Raw genomic sequence first — 18,836 nt, 5'->3', positions numbered from 1 at the left:
GTTTAGTCTTATTGAAGATTTCATTGATTTAAGGTGTTGGAATTGTTGGTTTCTATTTTAAACCTTTTGTTTATAAATTATAGATATCTTGATTTTTTTTATATCTTTCTATTATATAATATCTTTAATTATGAAAAAAAAATTCATCGTCAATAATTATAAGAAAGAAAAGTTATCATGATCATACAATTATACTCCAATCTTTAATATATTATATTTCTCTCTATACATATTTTCTTTTGCATACTCCAATCTTTAATATATTACATTTCTCTATATACATATTTTTCTCTTTATGATCTCTTTCTCATCCTATGATGGATCAGAGAGTGTGATCTGAAACGTTGAGGAAAAACAACAACTCACACAATCGAATCGAGAAGCAACTCATATTAATCTCATAGATCGTAGAAATCTACTAACATTAATAAAATTAATTTCAAATTATTCCAATCTATAATATAAAAAATGATATAATATTAAAATATAATTATATTTTACCTTTAATATCCTACCAGAATCCCTACCAGAATCCCTTGAATGCTAATTTAGCTAAAACAAATAATGGTTTTTTGAAGTGTGAACTGAATGACTTGAAAAAAAAATGCACGTTTGGCAAAGATCATTTCCCTCCCGAGTCCGTGAGCCAAAATAATTGCTATTGTACGTCTAACGAAGATTAGACAGTCTCAGGCATAGAAACATTCCGCTGGAATTTCCAAAATTATGAAGATAGAGTAGATCAGATTGATTCTTGGGGAATTTTTCGATTTCAGTGTAGTGGAGGTATGTATCATTCTCTACTCTTCTCATCCTCCTCATTAAGTAAGCAAGGGATTCGCACAGGTGAATTTGTTCTTCCTTCTTCAATGAATATTGTCATTAACACCTAATCTACACCATTGATTAAGCAAGGGTTTCACACAAGTAAAGTTTTATCCTTTTAGACCTTCAAGAAATCTTGTCCTTGAGACTTATAATAAGATTTGTGTTTTAATACTCTTAATTATATTGAAAGCAAATTTTCTTGAAAACTCTCTGTATTATTTCTTTACATCAAGATTTTTTTATATCACACTTCTTAATCTATTATTGTTTTGATAGGTGAAAGTGAGGGTTAGGGCCCTCTCTCTTTATATTAATTAACAGAGGATTTATCACATAAGCTGTCTTATAATAAAATAACTGCCGTTAAAACAGGACTAAACCAGAACTTTCTTGATGCCATTGACCCATATCTGACATCATTACAGAAGTGAATCTGTTCATAGCAGCTGTTATATTTGTATCTACAAACGAAAAGAATGTGTCATGACTTGACAGAACCCTATCAACCAATAACATAACGAGAAACCCAAACGACTGAAAACTTTTATTGACATTTGTACAGAGAAAAGTTGCAGAAAAGACTAATAGCATTGAAATAACCTTCCACAGACTAGACCATGTGTTTGTCAACATCTCAACACTGGACCAAAGGAACCATCTTCGCGCTTGACCAGTGCAGCATGTTGGAGAAGGCATTTGATGGCCTTTTTGCCTTGTCCACATTGAACCTCTCCTACATAGGTGAAGATTTCATGGGACGGGTGAGCTCTGCCATTTCCGCATAAGGGTGGTAACCTTCAAACCAGCAGTCGTCCCTCAGAAAACTTTGAATTGAGGCAACTTCCTTCATCATAATCTCCATATGGGCCCCAATGGTCCTAACCATCCAAATAGAAGCCAGCCCACGAAACTCATAGCTTGTGCAAGGGAGCGAGGTGAGTTTGACTAGATGAACCATCCTAAATCTTTCGCATATGTAGAACCTCCCCAGAGCTTTTGTAAACTACCTATTCCCAGTGAGCATGAGCATACTGCTTATGAAGCTTACGGAACTCTCAGAATTAACACAATGTTGTGTTGCATCCTCGATAAAGTCTTGTCCAAGGATTTCCTTTATAGCTCCCCTTACATCCTTTTTTGAAAAAAGGACACTTTACAAAGCCTAGGAGAGGAAATTTCACTGATAAATTCCATCTGATGCACAGTGGAACCCAGCCTCACCACCTTTATTGTAAACAACTCGCTACTGCAGATTTTGTGGTGGTAATAAGAGCTGGCAGCTTGTAATTATCATTAAATAATAACAATGATCCGACCGTTGATACAGTGTACTCCCTGTCTTTTAAGTATCAGTGAGGCTCATCTCGCATTCATAGTGTCACATGAGATCTAGGTCAAGCCACCTTGCCAATTGACCACTAATTCTTATGCCTTCAGGTTGATCAATCACCCAATTCGATAAAAGATCTGCCATTATGTTGGCTTCTCTAAGGCAATAGGAAATGAAGTATTCCTCTAGGGAGTCTAGGATTATTAGAGCTTCCTTTAAAATGCTATGTAATCTCTAGTTCACCGAAGACTGCTTTTTGAGACATTGGATAGTTACCAATGAATCACCTTCTATTATTACCTTTTTCTGGGCGTTTGCCTTATTGTTTGTCCCAGGGGCAAGCTTCTTAGAGGCAGCTTTGAATTAATCATTTAAGAGCTGTTGGAATTATGAATGCTACAACTTGCACCTGAGGGGCCAGGATTCCCTTGGGATCCCAGTTGAGGGGGTGATCCATCTGATCCTGGATCAATCAATAGGATTAGAAGTTGATGCAGGCAATCCATGAACGGGAACTTCTTAATCTATCATTAAGATGAGAGTAAAAGATAGTTTAAATCCTTTGATCACTCATAACATTTTTTTATCACAAATCTATCATTCAAATGAGAGCAAAAGATAGTTTAATTCCTTTTAATTATGCTTTAATATTTGGAATTCCCTTCAAGTCTACAACTTTTTGAACTATGCTTCAAAATCAACTACTTTAGAGCTTCAGAAATTCCTCATTATATATTGGCTTCTAAACAAAGCAAAAGGTTATCCTGCCTTGGCTTGCCAGGTGTTATTAGGATAACACATGCTTTTTTCTTTTTTGTTTGCTTTCAGGAAATCATTAGGAGTTTTAATGTTTCTTACATTGTCATGCACAGTCAACACTAGTGTCACACAAGTCAAGATGATTTGGGGAAGCAAAGGAGCATGTAATTTAACACTTAGTTTGGAAGCGGTTTTTTGGTGGCAGAAGGAATTGAAGTAGTTTCTTAGCTTAAATGTTTACTTGAAATTAAACTTGCAAATATCTATGTTTTGTTGCACTACCAAGTTTGAAAGTTGCTATTTTTAATAATTTGATCAACCACTACTTGTTGTATTGACCATGGAAGGGAGTCTTGTTTGTCATGAAAATAAGCTAACTGGAATCACAATCTTTTGAATACAGGCAACCGGAGCATTTGGCAACTAAGATGGCGTCTCTTTGAAGTACATAAAATGTTGAAACATGACTAGTGTTTATAAAAATTGAAAATTGTTGCTTGCATTGTCGAGTGGCAAAAATGCAGAGCCAGACATGGCGTTGGACTATAGGCATCATAGACATCATAGCAGTTGCATTGATCTGGATAGCTGCTAGCTTTGTAGTGCAATCTGTTGTGGATGGGGGAGTGTCTCCTTTTCTCATTACATACATTTGCAACTCCCTTTTTGTCATTTATATCCCAATTGTTGAAATTGGCCATTGTTTGAGACCAGCCGTATGGAAGTTCTGGTCCAACTGTGCCAAAGAACAGAGACAGACTATTCAATTGAAGACAAGAGCTTCAGAACATACAAGTCTTTTGCAAGATGGTGTTTTGAATCAAGGAGATGATTCTCGTTCCCATGAATCTTGTTCAACCATGAACATTGAACCAACTATAGATGAATCTGAGGGTACCCCTAAATCAGAAGATGAGCTGGTTGAAACAGAGCGGTTAGTAAGATGTACATCTACATCCTCAAATGAAAACATAAATATGGATCCTTCTAATCCTAAAGATGTTAACAATCAAAGACACTGGACTCGGACAGAGACAGCTAAAATTAGCTTGTTAATTTGTCCATTTTGGTTTTTGGCACAGTTGACATTCAACTTGTCTCTCAAGTATACTACTGTTACAGTAAGTGTTATTTTAATTTTCAAGTACGTGCTTTCTTCATACTTACTAGATGAAATGTGTTAGCTATGTGGAGTGATGGTTTTTGTTGTCTGTGAAGATCATCAATTAAATTAATGTAATATATGCTTAAGAATATTGATAATTGGAGGGAATGCTGAAGTCGTGTTCTTTTCTAATTTTTTTGACAGTCAAACACAATATTAAGTAGCACTTCCAGTCTTTTCACCTTCTTGGTGTCTTTGGCAATCTTGGACGAGAAATTCACATGGGTAAAGTTGTCAAGTGTGCTTCTGTGCATGGTGGGAACTGTAATTGTTGGCCTGGGTGATTCAGGAACAGGGGAAAGCAAAATTGCTAAATGGCCACTTCTTGGTGATTTTCTATGCCTTGTCTCGTCTGTCTTTTATGCATTGTATACCACTTTGATCCGTAAAAGGATGCCAAATGAAGAGAAGGGAGAAGGACATGTTAGCACTGCACATTTTCTTGGATTCCTTGGTTTATTCAATGCTATCATATTCCTCCCCCCTGCACTTATTCTACATTTCACAAAGGTGGAGCCTTTTCATAAACTATCTTTAATGCAGGTCAGCCTAATTGTTGGAAAAGGTTAGTGGAATTTTCCTTTTCCTGCTCCCCATTATCCTCCTCTCGTTTCCAAATTATTGTTTGCTTAAACAAAAATGTTTGCTTCTATTGGGTATATGCAAAGCAGTTTCAATTTTGCGTACATCTTTTTTGTATAGAATTTGTCAAGAGAGTAAAAATTTCATGGATAAAATCCACAAAATTAAAACTCTAATAAAAGTTGCTCTTGTAAGCCTTCACTTAATTAACATAAATACATGGTTAGGTTGTAAGTAGTTTTAATGCCCCTTTGGTAAGAATTGCAAGATAGGGTTGACTGTAAAGATCCTCAACCATTTATTCGATTAGACAATTTGGTCCACATTTGGGAAATCTGTTTGCGCTATGCAGTCACTGTGGTAAGCCTTCACTTAATTAACATAAATACATGATTAGGTTGTAATTAGTTTTAATCCTTCTTTGGTAAGAATTGCGAGATAGTGTTGACTGTAAAGACCCTTATCAGTTTTGACCCAACTTTTTGCATTAACTCAACTATTTAATCAATAGACAATTTGATCCACATTTGGGAAATCTGTTTGCACTATGCGGTCACTGTAGTAGAAATTTAGAATGAGATGCTCCACAATTCAATCTTCCATTCATGAAGGCCCTTGATTCTGCCATTATTGAAGCATAACCTGGTTTTTAAAACTGTCATTTTATTAAAGATGGACATTTTTTCATTGAGGACTCTACTCATACAATATGTTGTTGTCAGCAACCTGCAAAACTTATCCAACTCATCAATCATCGGCTTCTCAATTAGAACTTTGCCATCAAGTAGCACCAATGAGACTCTTGCTACTTGGGGCATTCATTTGGCCATGGTGCTTGGAATAATTCGACTGATACTCTATGCTTATCCAAATTTGTGCTGAGAGAAACAATAGTATTCCATATGATTTCTGCAACATTGTATAATAAAATCTACCCTCTTCTTCAACAAACCTCTAAGGGTAGGTTTGAGTTGGGATTTCAATAGAGCAACCCGTTCATTGGCCTGATCCCTACACCTTTGTATTTGGCCACTATGTCTTGCAGTTCATTCATTCTCCTTTATATCCTATTACCTGATGCTTCGCTGGAAGTACCTGGAGATGTTTCTTGTTGAAATTGAAAGAATAGGAGAAGAAAGAGAGGAGTGGGGAGTGCCATAGGCCTAGCAACCTTCACTGGTGTTGATAATCTCTCCATGTCTTCTCTCAAATTCTGAGTATCCTGCCTTAAGTGAATATTCTCCTCTCCCAGCTTATTATAGTTATCCTGCAGCTTTTGTCATAATTGCTGACAATCCTTTTTAGACTACGTAGTAGAAATATCACCTACCCTTTGTGGAATTAGCTGTCCCGTCACTGCTTGTGTATTAATCATAGTTTTAAAACTCGTGGACTCGCCACGGACTCGCCACAGACTCGTGAGTCCATGGGAGCCACGAGTCGACTCGCCAAGGACTCGCGAGGCGAGTCCATCTGAAAGACTCGCGAGTCTTTCAATTGGACTCGCGGGACCCAGAAAAAACATCATGCAAGCTTTAAAAGTGAGTTTATTTTTTATTTTTTTGCCTTCATTTGGCGTAATTGAGGGAGTGAAATATCTCATGAAGGGTTTTTTTGCCAATAGAAAAATAACACCCGACACCTATATAAAATTATAAAAGTATTTTTGGCCTCTCGAGGCGCTGCCCCTCGACCCCGCCTTGTATCGCGACAGGGAGCGCGCAAGGGGCTCTGCCCCCAAGCCCCCGTCGAAAAATATAGGGGGAAACTGCGCTGATGGAAGTAGTGAAAATTTAACCTCCGAGTGTGATTAGGCTCCATATAACAACATAATTAGCATTGAAGAAATCGGGGTATTTAGATTTAGTATTTCAAATTTCAAATATTGTGCGTTTGTAGATCATATGACATGTGTAATGTTTCAATTATGGCTCTTATGTTCTCTAAATGCATTAATTTCTTTATGTTTTTTTGTAAAACTGCGGTTTTTTTTTTGCCGAGTCCTTGCCGAGTCTTTCACGAGTCTTTCACGAGTCCGAGTCCGAGTCCAAATTTTTGGTTTGCCGAGTCCGTGGCGAGTCCGAGTTTTTAAACTTTGGTATTAATCTCTGCCAGGGGTTTATCATGTATTGGAGCAATAGTCCACATGACAAAGGCTTTTTTATATGGATTGAAGCAGGAGCCAAAATAATATTGAGAAGCTATTCCTGGGTCATGGAAGAATTGGCTAGTACCCCTTACTTGATAGTGCTATTAAGGATCATTGCTTGGGCAATCTCTCCTCCTGGGAGTAGGACATATCCACTGGCTCTAACAATTTCTCTTCCCTCTTTAGGTGTCAACTTGTCAATTCCACTTTTAGTAATGTGTTTTTCTTCCAAGGACTTTCCTTTTCTAGATGCCTGCTTGGCTACTAGCTCACCCTGACATTCCTTTTATTTATACACATGCAAATTCTTTCAATTCCTTGGTTTTAGTAAATTCATCATCTGCTAGGAATTCTTTGCAAGCTCTTTTCCTAACATCCTTCAACATTTTATCATCATCTTATTTATAGCTCATTTTCTCTCCTGGATATCTGCATATCTCCACCCTGAGGCTACTGAGGAGTAACGTTCTCCAAGTGAGGCATGACTTTGTCCCCAACCTCCTCTGTAAAAGCATAATCCAGGCTTAATTGTGCGCCACACTTTCTCCTTTCTAGGAGAGTAGCGTGTGATTGGCCCCTAGCACTAGACATAGCTAGAACAGAATAATTTACTGGATTATTTACTCAGATATTTTGAACAAAGGTGCTGCCCTGTTCATGTTCTGTTTTTTTATTCTGCCTCTTTTCCTTGAATCCCTGTTGGCTTTGGCTTTCGCATTGCTGAATAAACATTTGTTGCAACTAAGAACCTTTCCATCATTTCAATTGGATTAACAATTGACCTCGAGGTACCGGATATTGGGGATTCAGAATTGTTAATTTTAGACTTTCAGATTAATACAATACTCAGAAAATAGAAATCTATCTTAATTTCCAGATTAATGTTGATTGCTGTTAGTGTTAGGATTTTCCAGAATTAAGCATAAGTAGAGAAATGAACAGAATGAACTCACAATACACAAGTACCCTGGGAAAACCTCCTAGGAGGAAAAACCCAGCAAGAAAGATCCTTGGATCTGATTATGTATTAAGGATAATGTTCTGATTACAACACTTATCTCTGATTGCTGTCCAAACAGCAAGTTACCAAGGTGATGAAGGATGATGCCCTAGCTGTAGATGATCAAGAAACCAATCAGCAGAAGATGATTTCAACAGGCTGAAGCAGCATTATAACCAAATGTCCTTGGAGTTCGCAAAAGAGCAGATTCGCCAAGTGTAGGAGGGCAGATCACATTTAGGAGAAGAGCATATCGCATTTGCTGGTGATATGTGAAAAATGATTGTCTTACTTCATCTTGAAGTTGACATATATATATCTTCCTCTTGGTCGTAGACCTCTAGGTCGGCTTGCATTAATTAATATTATTTTATTAATTCCTTTTTCCCACGTTTGGTGTATGGGTTCAGTCCTTATCCCTTAGCACGTTTCATTTGGGTGAGAGACACATAGTGTGGCGTGAGTTATAGGGTCGGCCCTATTAGAGGGTGGCGTGTGAGAAGGGCCCAGCCCTAAAGGGTACACGTTATCCTTTCAAGATAAAGGGCCCAGCCCTTAAGGGCGGATTCCAATGTTGCCTTAGGCAATTGGAATCCGCTCTTCACCCTAATTAAAACTAACAAGAATTTGCTTCTTTCTCTCTACCAAAAGAAATTTGAACTATGTGTCCCTCTTGTAATTTCTTTCCTCATTGGCATAACTTCTAATTAAGTTTCCACATGGAGGTGTTAGAATCCTGATCTTGTTTGCACTTTGCCTTCTTTGATTAAGAAATTCATTTGGGTCATAAGGCCTGTACTCTGGGTTAGGCTCCAAGTACAAGGTGCTCAAGATCTCCTTCATCTTAGCCAAAGAATATTTTATGTTCTTAAAGGTGAAGTCGTGGATTTAAAAAGTAGCGGTTAGGAGACTTTCCTTGTCAACTGCAATAAATTGCTCATTAGCAGACCTCATTTGCCTGATTGCCTCCAAAATTCCAATTTTGGCAAGTATGTGCTTAGGCAAATTGAATGGAGGATAGCTGAGCCAAAACCTTTAATAATGGTGCACTTGACATATAAGGACTGATCAACTGTCCCTAACAATACTTGGGCCATAGGAGGGAACATGATTCTTTTCTTTCCAAGTAATTTCTTGATGTGACATGTCCATCATCGCATGAGATAATATTTTGCCCCCTAATAGAATATTAAAATAATGTTATTTTTAGTATTAATGCTCAATAGTGTATATTCTATTTTGGTTAGATTGTCTTCGATCTTCTCAGCAGTTTCTTATTAGAAACTTGCTATTCTTGTAAATATCCTTGTATTATTTATGAGCGTCTTGCTCATTCTGATATTCAATCAATTCTTTGAAATCCATTGCGTGTCTCGCATTGTTTTATGGTATCAGAGCTATAGGAGAAATTTTTTCGAATTTTTTTTAATCCTAATTTCCAATTATTGGAAATTTTCGAAATTATTTTCTGAAAAAAATTCATCAAAGTTTTTTAGCTTCTGGGGTGGTATCGTCGGTTTTCGACCTGCAGGATCGTCGCGTGTTGTCACGACCTGTGTCCTCGACCTGCAGGATCGTCGTTTTTTCGCGATTTGTGTTCGCGTGCCTGTAGGGTCGTCTGCAACCTCCGCTTCGCCTGTTCGCGACCTCCAACGTCGCGACCTGTTCCCGGCGTCGTCTCCGCTTCGCCTGTTCGTGACCTCCGACGTCGCAACCTGTTCCCAGCGTCGTTCGGCACCTACAACCTGGTCACGGCGTTGTTCGGTGCCCTGCAACAGGCTTCGGCTCTGTGCACGTCTGCAGGTTTCGGCGTCGCCACCTTCAGCGTCGCCACTTGCAACTCGCCACTCTCTGCAACGCCGATGTCATTTTCTGTGAACACCATGGCGCCCACGACATCTGCAACTTTCGATTAAGGTGTTTACCTTCCTTTTTTTATCGAAAATAATTTTTTTTCCTGCAGATTCTTGGTGGGTTTTTCGAAACCTAATCTGGGTAGTTGCCCGTTTTTTCTGGGTGCCTCGATTTTCGTGCCTCGATTTTCGAGCCCGCGGATTTAGATTCTGACAAGAGAATCCTTCTGGGTTTTTTGCATGCATTTCTGGGTTGTCCTTGGATTTTTCTGGGTCAGCCGGGAATTTTTTTTGGGAAACGTGCAAATGGCTTCTCTCGCCAATCTGATGTTAGAAGGCAGTCAACGCTTTAATGGTCACAATTACAACATCTGGAAACAGCGTATGTTGACCATTTTTGAATATAGGCGTCTTGACCAGCTTGTTTTGGGCAAAGAGCTCAGTCCTGGTACACCTGGTGCAGATCAAGATAAGTTTGATGAACGCAATCGGGAGGCAGTTATGCTTCTCAAACTCTTAGTGACTGATGATCAGTTACCGCAGATTCCTTCCGACAAGACAGCTTCCGACATCTGGAAGCATCTGAAGGAATTGCATGAGACATCCGACAAGAGCCGAGCATTCTTTCTGAAGAATCAGTTGTTCTCCATTATGATGGACGAACGTATGTCCTTACAGGAGCACCTCACGAGGATTAAGGACATTCGAGATCAGCGCGAAGCTATTGGTCGGACTATGGAGGAAGAAGACATGGTAGTAATCACTCTGAAAAGTCTTCCGAAATCGTATGAACACTTCATTGAGACCCTCAATATTACTTCCACTAATGTTGATCTGAAGTTTTCCGAATTGTGCACCAAACTTCTACAGCAGGATCGCTGGAAACAACAGTTTGGTAGTAGTACTACATCAGTCTCCTCGGAAAATGCCTTCAAAGCTCAATCCTTTCAGAAGGATGAAGGCAAATTTCAGTCCTCTCAGTCTTCTCAGCAGAAAGGCTCTTCTCAGACACAGGATGGAACTAAGAAGAAGAATGTGCAATGCAATTACTGTCACAAGTACGGCCATATAAAGAAAGATTGCCGTCAGAGGCTCGCTTCTGAACAAAAGAAGCAGGGAGGGTCACACCAGAAGGCGCATGTTGCTGAACATTCCGAGCAGAAGGAGTCTGCCTTTTATGCCTTTATGGCTAAGAGGTCTTCAGATCATGCCAGGTCTTCTACTTGGTACATCGACTCTGGTGCATCACGTCATTTTTCTCATCGGCGTGATTGGTTTACAGACTTCTCACCTTTCAGTGATTCCGTTGTCTTTGGCGGAGGTGAGGAGTATACAGTTGTTGGCAAAGGCACTGTTTAGATACAGTCTGGTGGCAGGACTCTCATTTTTCTGAATGTGTACTATGTTCCTGGAATGGAACTTAATCTGCTCTCTGTCAGCCAGATTATGAGGAATTCTCCTCAACTAGATGTGGTGTTCAGTGCTCACAAGTGTTCCATCATTGATCGGGAGACTCGTCTTACTGTTGCTGTTGGTCTAGAGGATCATGGCCTATATAGGCTTCTTGACACTGGTGATTCTCCTGAAGTGGCTCTAGCAGCTCGTGTGTCTCCTCTCAGCACTTTGTGGCATCAGAGATATGGACATCTCAATATTCAGTATCTCTCTCAGCTATCTCGGGAGGGACTTGTTTCAGGGTTACCTGATATTCAGACTTAGCATCTTGGAGTATGTGGCGCTTGTCAAGCTGGCAAACAGCATCGGACTTCATTCCCACATGGAAAGTCTTGGCGCGCATCTAAGGTACTTCAATTACTTCATGCTGATATTTGTGGTCCTATGAATACATCTTCTGTTACTGGTTGCAAATATTTTTTGCTTATTGTAGATGATTTTAGTAGAAAGATGTGGGTGTACTTTCTTAAGCATAAATCAGATGTATTTAGTATCTTTCAGAAGTTTAAGTCCTTTGTTGAAAAAGAGTCTGGACATAGTATCATTACTCTTAGGACAGATAACGGGGGGGAATTTTGTTCTTCTGCATTCTCCAACTTCTGTGATACCCATGGCATCAAACGCCAGTTGACTACACCCTACACTCCTCAGCAAAACAGTGTTGTCGAGCGTCGCAATCGTACGGTTGTTGAGATGGCTCGCTCTATGTTACAACACAGGAGTGTTCCGAATAAGTATTGGGCTGAAGCAGTATTTACTGCTGTCTACCTTCTTAACCGCTCTCCTACTCAGGCTGTTAAGGGGAAGACTCCAGAAGAGGTTTGGTCTGGTCGGAAGCCTCAGATCAGCCACCTGAAGGTTTTTGGCTCTGTTGCCTATGTTTGGATTCCAGATGCTAAGCGTTCCAAGTTGGATTCCAAAAGTCAGAAACTCATGATGACAGGATACAGTGATCACCATAAGGCCTATAGACTGATAGATATAGACACTGAACGTCTTATCTTCAGTCGTGATGTTGTATTTGATGAAGACAACCTTCTGTACTTGACCAGCAACCTTGAATCCTGGAGGTTGCGTCATTAGCAGACCTCATTTGCCTGATTGCCTCCAAAATTCCAATTTTGGCAAGTATGTGCTTAGGCAAATTGAACGGAGGATAGCTGAGCCAAAACCTTTAATAATGGTGCACTTGACATATAAGGACTGATCAACTGTCCCTAACAATACTTGGGCCATAGGAGGGAACATGATTCTTTTCTTTCCAAGTAATTTCTTGATGTGACATGTCCATCATCGCATGAGATAATATTTTGCCCCCCGATCTAATCCTCTACTATCAGATGAAATTGTCTTACAAGGTAAAGACTTCACAAATTCATGAGGTAGAAACCCATCAATTGTCTACCTCTTGCAATCGGGTTTGATCATCAATATCAGCTTGGAGGATCAATCATTCTCTTTCATTAATGTAAATGACTCGGTTCACAAAATTATTAATTAGTGATTAATAGACAAACGGTTAAGGGCAAACAAGTGCCTCTTGGTAAATGAAGGGCTGCGATCACATTAAAAGAGGTGTCTCCTCTTAGTGGGCATAACCTTGGGAAAGGACGTGACTACTCAGTATAGGGGAAGGATATAAGAAGTCACTCCATCATCCTAGGGAGATCATCGAACTGAGGATAATTACTGGTGAAGGTGCCAAATACATAGCAGATCGTCTGACTTATATTGTGCGGCTTTCAACAAGGTGGAAGATCAGATCGATTGCAGATTCATTTATTGTTTGTTATCAGTCCAGAACGGGAGGCTCCCTGTGAGCATACCAAGTAAGGAGGAAGCATAAAACATATCTTTTATGATGAGATTGGCTTCAAGAATCATATCACAGGCATTTAAAGATAAAGACCAGGAAGAGTGTTTCATTCTTTATTATTCTCTAAAAATTAGTGCGAGATTCTAAGTTGAATTTCTGAGAAAGCAATCAGTGTATAAAGGAGATAATCATATACAATTTGGTTTACATATACATATTCCAATCCTAACATACACTCAGTCATCAGTGATCAAACTTCTTGTATAAGTGTATTTTCTCAAGAGGAGGATTGCGATCTTCTTTCATATCAGACTGAACCCACTTAAGTTGTTATTGCACACGAGCATATTACCATCGAGTCATTATCTACAAGTGGGTCTCTTATACTAAGTTTAAGGTTCTTATTGCAAGTTGAACATATAAATGTCAAGTAAATATTAAAAATCTCAATAATTCAATAAGGGGACATTACAGATAACAAGTTGTAAGTAGGACACTATTCGTTATGATGAGCAGTTATTGCCGAGAGTGGGCATTAATTTGGCCAATGATTGAGCCTTTATCGACAACTTATAACTTTAATTTAAAACCTAATAAATATTAAATAATTAAAACTTATTTAAGCATTTCAACATTTCATTTTTTCCTACTAAATTGTTTTCATCCACTGGCTTGAATTTCTTTTCACCTATGAGTTACATTTTTACCCAACATTCTTAATTTAACCCAAGTGACTTTATATACCATTTCCCTTATTTATGTGTTCTAGTATGACTTTCTAGTTTCAATGTAAGCCTTATTTTTACAACCCCTATATACATTATATAATCTCGTCGTTGTTATGTATAAGCATTATTAACAATACACATAAACTTCTAGTCCTATATTTATAATACATCCAAAAAATTATTCCTCTCCCTAATAATCATCACAGTAGGGCTAATAATATCCTAATGGTTGCTCTCATATGGATTTACACTCTTCAATCAAGTTGGACTTAATTGATCCAATTTTCTATCTATACACAAATGTTATCATTTTTAGTTCAATATTAAATTTGTTTTATGTTCAGGCCTCAATGCCATCATGTGTATAAATTATAATATGATGTGAGGTCTCTTTATCTAATAATTTAATTGCATTTATACAATGTCTAGAATCCTCTTTCACACAAAGGAGAACACTCAATCTTAGTAAAATTAAAATTAATAATGAAATATTAAGTTAATAAAATAAATTATTTATTTTATAATTGCCATATCTTTCAAAAATCTCCCTTCCCTATTCTCATTAAATAAAAGTTATTTATATTAAAAAAACCACCACCAAGATTATATAAAATTCATAATCTACTATAAAGGTGTGGGCAATAACTATAGAATTACAAATAAGCTAAAGGTAAATATCAAACTTACAGATGTATCTATATAAACCTATTCTTTTTCTTTCCTCTAGTAGGTAGAATGTGGAAGGAATTCCACAATAAAATTGACATTTATGTCACATATTACATAGTCACATGTGACCGTGAACAAAGCTATTTAAAATTATCAAACTTACAGATGCATCTATATAAACCTATTCTTTTTCTTTCCTCTAGTAGGTAGAATGTGGAAGGAATTCCACAATAAAATTGACATTTATGTCACATATTACATAGTCACATGTGACCGTGAACAAAGCTTTTTAAAATTATTCTAAAAATAATCCCACGGTATATAGAAGGTCCAGCCCCATTGTAAGTTTTAAAATCTCTTTGTAGACATTGGTGGGGTGTTCTCAATATAATAGTATTAAAGGCTTGAAAGTGTGGTTCAACGCCAAAAAGTGCAGCGATATCTTATTTACTTTTGCTTTCATAGCTTAGTAAAACGACTTTTCTAAAAATTGAATGTATAATATCTTCTAATCAAACTACAAAATAGCTCATAGCCACTGTGATATTAGGTGTTAATGAATATTTAAACGAATTAAAACAAAATCTAAAGGTTGGAGAGTTTGACTACCAATTTAACTAGCTTTGTAAAAAGACATTACAATTTACAAATGATATTTTCCCCCAACCAGCTTGTTCTTCCATGGCTTTGATACCAAATATTATTAATCAATTTCCCAATAATCAAACACTAATTTATTTACAATATGATAAAATGTAGGTAGGCAGTCATGAAAATCATTACATCATAATCCACAATACAAATGCAACATTTATTTCATTTCAAAAGTTGCAAATACATAGTTGTGGAATGCTTGGGCTATTGGTTCATCACCCGCGAGAATAATGAATGCTATTGGTGGAAGGGTTAGCTTGCTTGTTTTGTTTTTTTGAACAAAGAGGCGAACCCCATACTTATATATTAAGATTATAAAGAACATTACAAAGCAAAGATGTATGGCTGAGCAAAAGATGCTCAAAACCATATGGAGAATATACAAACCAACATGCTATTCACTTTCCAGATGGTACACATCAGATTAGATACAGACTTTCATATTACTTACTGCCAAAAGAAAGCTCCTTTGCAAAACAAGATATATCTTCAGATCAGGTTAGCTCGCTTGTTATCCTCATTGTATGTTCAAATTGAAAGTTCTGTAGACAGTGGAACATGATTTTTAGGTTTCAGAAACCATTGTAGGGTTGGAAGCTTAGTTGCAATGTTAAGGAGCTTGTTTTGGTATCATATCAAATTACTACAATGTATGCAACTGGATTTTAGTAGATCGAGGAGCAAATTACTCACTCTTTCTAGAGTTTCCTCATCCAGGGTTTCTCCATGGTAATTTGTGTTATCTTAGTCATTGTTATGCGTTGTCTTTAATGTTCTTAGTATTTTGCATACGTTTTCTTGTGTTGATGAATTGTTAAGTAATATCTCTCTTAGTTTATGAATCAAATGGATCAGAGTAGGTTAAAATTACTTGTTTTTATGGAAATTTTAGTTTTTCGGTGAAAATTCCAGGTTATGCCCACTACTAGATCGAGTGGAAGTGATGATTTGAGCAGTAGGATGACCAGAGATAGTGTTGGAGATATTGATAAAGAAGAAGAAAAATTGAGAAAGTTGGAAGATGAATATTTCAAGAATCTCTAGGACTACAGGTAAAGTAGACATGCTGTAGAGCATTTTACAAGCTGTAACTCAAAAGTTGGGTATAGAAAGAGAGAACAAGAGGAGCAAACCAAGAAGATTGACTGTGAATAAGGAGATACCTCTTTAGGTGGAAACAATGTCCTTTTCAAAGTAGAGGCAAAAATTAATAGACAACCTTTTGATGCTGAGGTTAATGTTTAAAAATTAGACCAAATTTTACAAATTTGATTTTATTACACTTTGCACAAGATGAATTCACATCATCGAGTCTCCTTTGCAGGTTTGAACCTATCTGGTCATGCACTCACTTAGTATGAAGTTCATGTTGCTTCTTTGCAATTGAGAAGAGTTCCATGAGTCTCCAAATGGGAGGATTTTAGAGACAATTAATTTTACCCCATATACTATAAGGAAGAGAGGCCTATCCAATGACATCTCTATCATCAAAGACATGGGAAAGTTCCATAAGAAGGCGGTTCAACTTGGCAAGGATGTGATGGATAGAGTTGATGGAATATATAGGAGTGCTGTTTGGTCACTCGAGAAGGATTTTTTTGATGGCAAAGTCTCAACATATGGAGGCGTGGCACATGCCCACTATATTGAGATGGAGAAGAAGAACAAATCTTCTTATCAGGAAAAACAACAGGGAAGAAAGAAAAACAGAGTGGTGGAGACTCAAACAAAGGGAAGGGCAAAAACAAGGCTAGCTTCACCACAAAGACCAAGGACGAGGAGAAAGTTAGAAACGCTTTTGTAAACATTGTGACAAAGTAGGACACAACAAAGAGGTTTGTTGGAAGCTTCATTAAAAGATTCACCCGTCTAAGAAGTATAAGAAGAACAAGAATGTATTTTGTAGCAAGAAGTTGAAGAAGATAGAGTGCATCTCTGATTTAGATGATTGCTGAGGAAAGGCACATGTGTGGGTAAAAAGATGAGAATGAGATGAACAAACTTTTCTACATAAAATTGCAACTCAAGAGAAGAAAGGGCGATGCTCTGTTTCACACTTGTTCTCAAGCAAACTTGATATCTCAAACTCTAGTTAATGAGCTTGGTTTGCAAACCACGGGACACTCAAGTCCATATTCTTTGAGTTGGCTGAAATTAGATGTTGAAATTTCAGTCAATACACCCTGTCTGATCAGGTTTGGACTTACCATAGACTTCAAGGATGAGGTGGTTGCCGAGGTCATTCCATTGGATGTTTGGGGAGTGGTGCTTCAAAGCTCTTATCTCATTGAAAAAAATGCCATATTATATAAAAAGGAAAACAAGTTTTAGGCTGGTCAAATTAAGTCGAGAATACATGATCAAGTCTTCGGAGGGCAAATCCCAAATTCCTATGGTAAGTGTAGGGACAAACTAGGCATTTAATGAATGCTAGTGGCAAATTTTCGTTGCTCATGTTTAGGGGTAAGCAAAAAGAGCAAGTGGCTGAGATAAAAAACCTTCATGGGCTGCATACCAGCAAGGAGAAAAAGGGCTTAAATCAGCTCATATGCCAGTTCGGTGAGCTCTTTGAGGAGTCAAAAGGGCTGTCCCCACTTAGGCTATCAAGCACGAAATCCAATTGATGCCCAATAATCCCCATACCAACCTAGGACCTAGGTCTGCACCATCAAAGCATAGTGAAGGCTAATGAGGTTAAGAATCAGCTGAAGAGTTGTTAGAATGAGGAGTAATCATGTGGTTCCTGTATAGTCTATGGTGCTTGCACATAGACTATAGACAGTAAACAAGGTATTAGTTAAGAATAGGTATCGTTACCCTAGATTGATGATCTTTTGGATCAGCTACAACATTCTATATATTTCACAAAGTTGGGTCTCAAGTTTGAATACCCTCAAGTGCAAATGAAAGAGGATGATGTATGGAAAACACTAGACATGGTTTCTTTGAGTGGCAGGTACTTCCATTTGGGTTTTACAACATATCTTCAACTTTATGAGGTTCATGAATGAGGTATTTAGACCACTTATTGATGATTGTGTTAATAGTTTATTTGGATGACATTTTGATTTTCAATAGAATCGATGAAGAACATGGAGAGCACCTAGAGAGGGTTTTGCAAGTTTTAAGGCAGAACAAACATTGTTAAATGAAAAGAAGTGTGAGTTTGCAAAACAATCACTTGTGTATCTTGGAGATACAGTTGAAGATGGAGTAATACACATTGACTCATCAAAAGTGGAAGCCATAGTGAAATGGCCTAAACCAAATAATGTCACTAAAACAAGAATTTTCTAGGGTAGTCCAAATCTTTGAGGGAATTTTTCAAGTCTTTTTCATCTGTAGAAGCACCTCTTCATGCTATCACGGGCCATAGTAAAGGATTCAAATAGGTAAAGAGGAGCAAATGACATTTGAGGAATTGAAGCCAAAAATCAGCAATGTGTCTGTACTAGTGTTGTCTAATTTGCAACAACCGTTTGAGGTGGAAATAGTGCAATTCATTTTGCCATGGGGGATGCTTTTATGTAAGGAGGAAAGCTGGTATGTTACAATATAGATTAAAATAATGGTTCAATCCTTGGTTATGGCACCTACAACAAGGAATTCTATCCGTTGGTGCAAGTGGTGAAGAAGTGGAATGATTAGTTGTTAGGATGGGAGATGATTGTCCACCCAAATCACCAACTGCTCCAATATTTACAACCGCACCAATACAAGGGGATGTGCTTCCTACAACAATTCCACGAGCAATAAAGTAAAAAGGGGTTGTTACAAAATAAATTAGCTGATATGTTGTCTAGACTGCTATTGTTGACAATAGTATGCATACTTTCTTGATTTGAACC

The 18,836-nt window shown here is 37.7% G+C and overlaps 1 protein-coding gene across 2 annotated transcripts in view; it reads left to right on the top strand.

Moving 5' to 3' along the window:
- Positions 1-540: 540 nt before the first annotated feature.
- Positions 541-18,836, top strand: part of LOC131045336 (thiamine-repressible mitochondrial transport protein THI74) — a 37,716-nt gene continuing 19,420 nt past the window's right edge. Inside the window, exons 1-3 of one of the 2 annotated variants that reach the window (XM_057978915.2) lie at positions 541-786; positions 3,321-4,038; positions 4,227-4,410. In XM_057978915.2, the coding sequence (XP_057834898.1) occupies positions 3,436-4,038; positions 4,227-4,410 (787 nt within the window). In that variant the 5' untranslated portion in view covers positions 541-786; positions 3,321-3,435. Of the gene's footprint in view, positions 787-3,320; positions 4,039-4,226; positions 4,648-18,836 lie in introns of both variants that reach the window. The other variant, XM_057978914.2, reaches the window with a different exon arrangement.

This window comes from Cryptomeria japonica, chromosome 8, assembly GCF_030272615.1.
Source record: "Cryptomeria japonica chromosome 8, Sugi_1.0, whole genome shotgun sequence".
NCBI classification, from domain to species: domain Eukaryota; kingdom Viridiplantae; phylum Streptophyta; class Pinopsida; order Cupressales; family Cupressaceae; genus Cryptomeria; species Cryptomeria japonica.
This window is presented reverse-complemented; position numbering and strand designations above follow the sequence as displayed.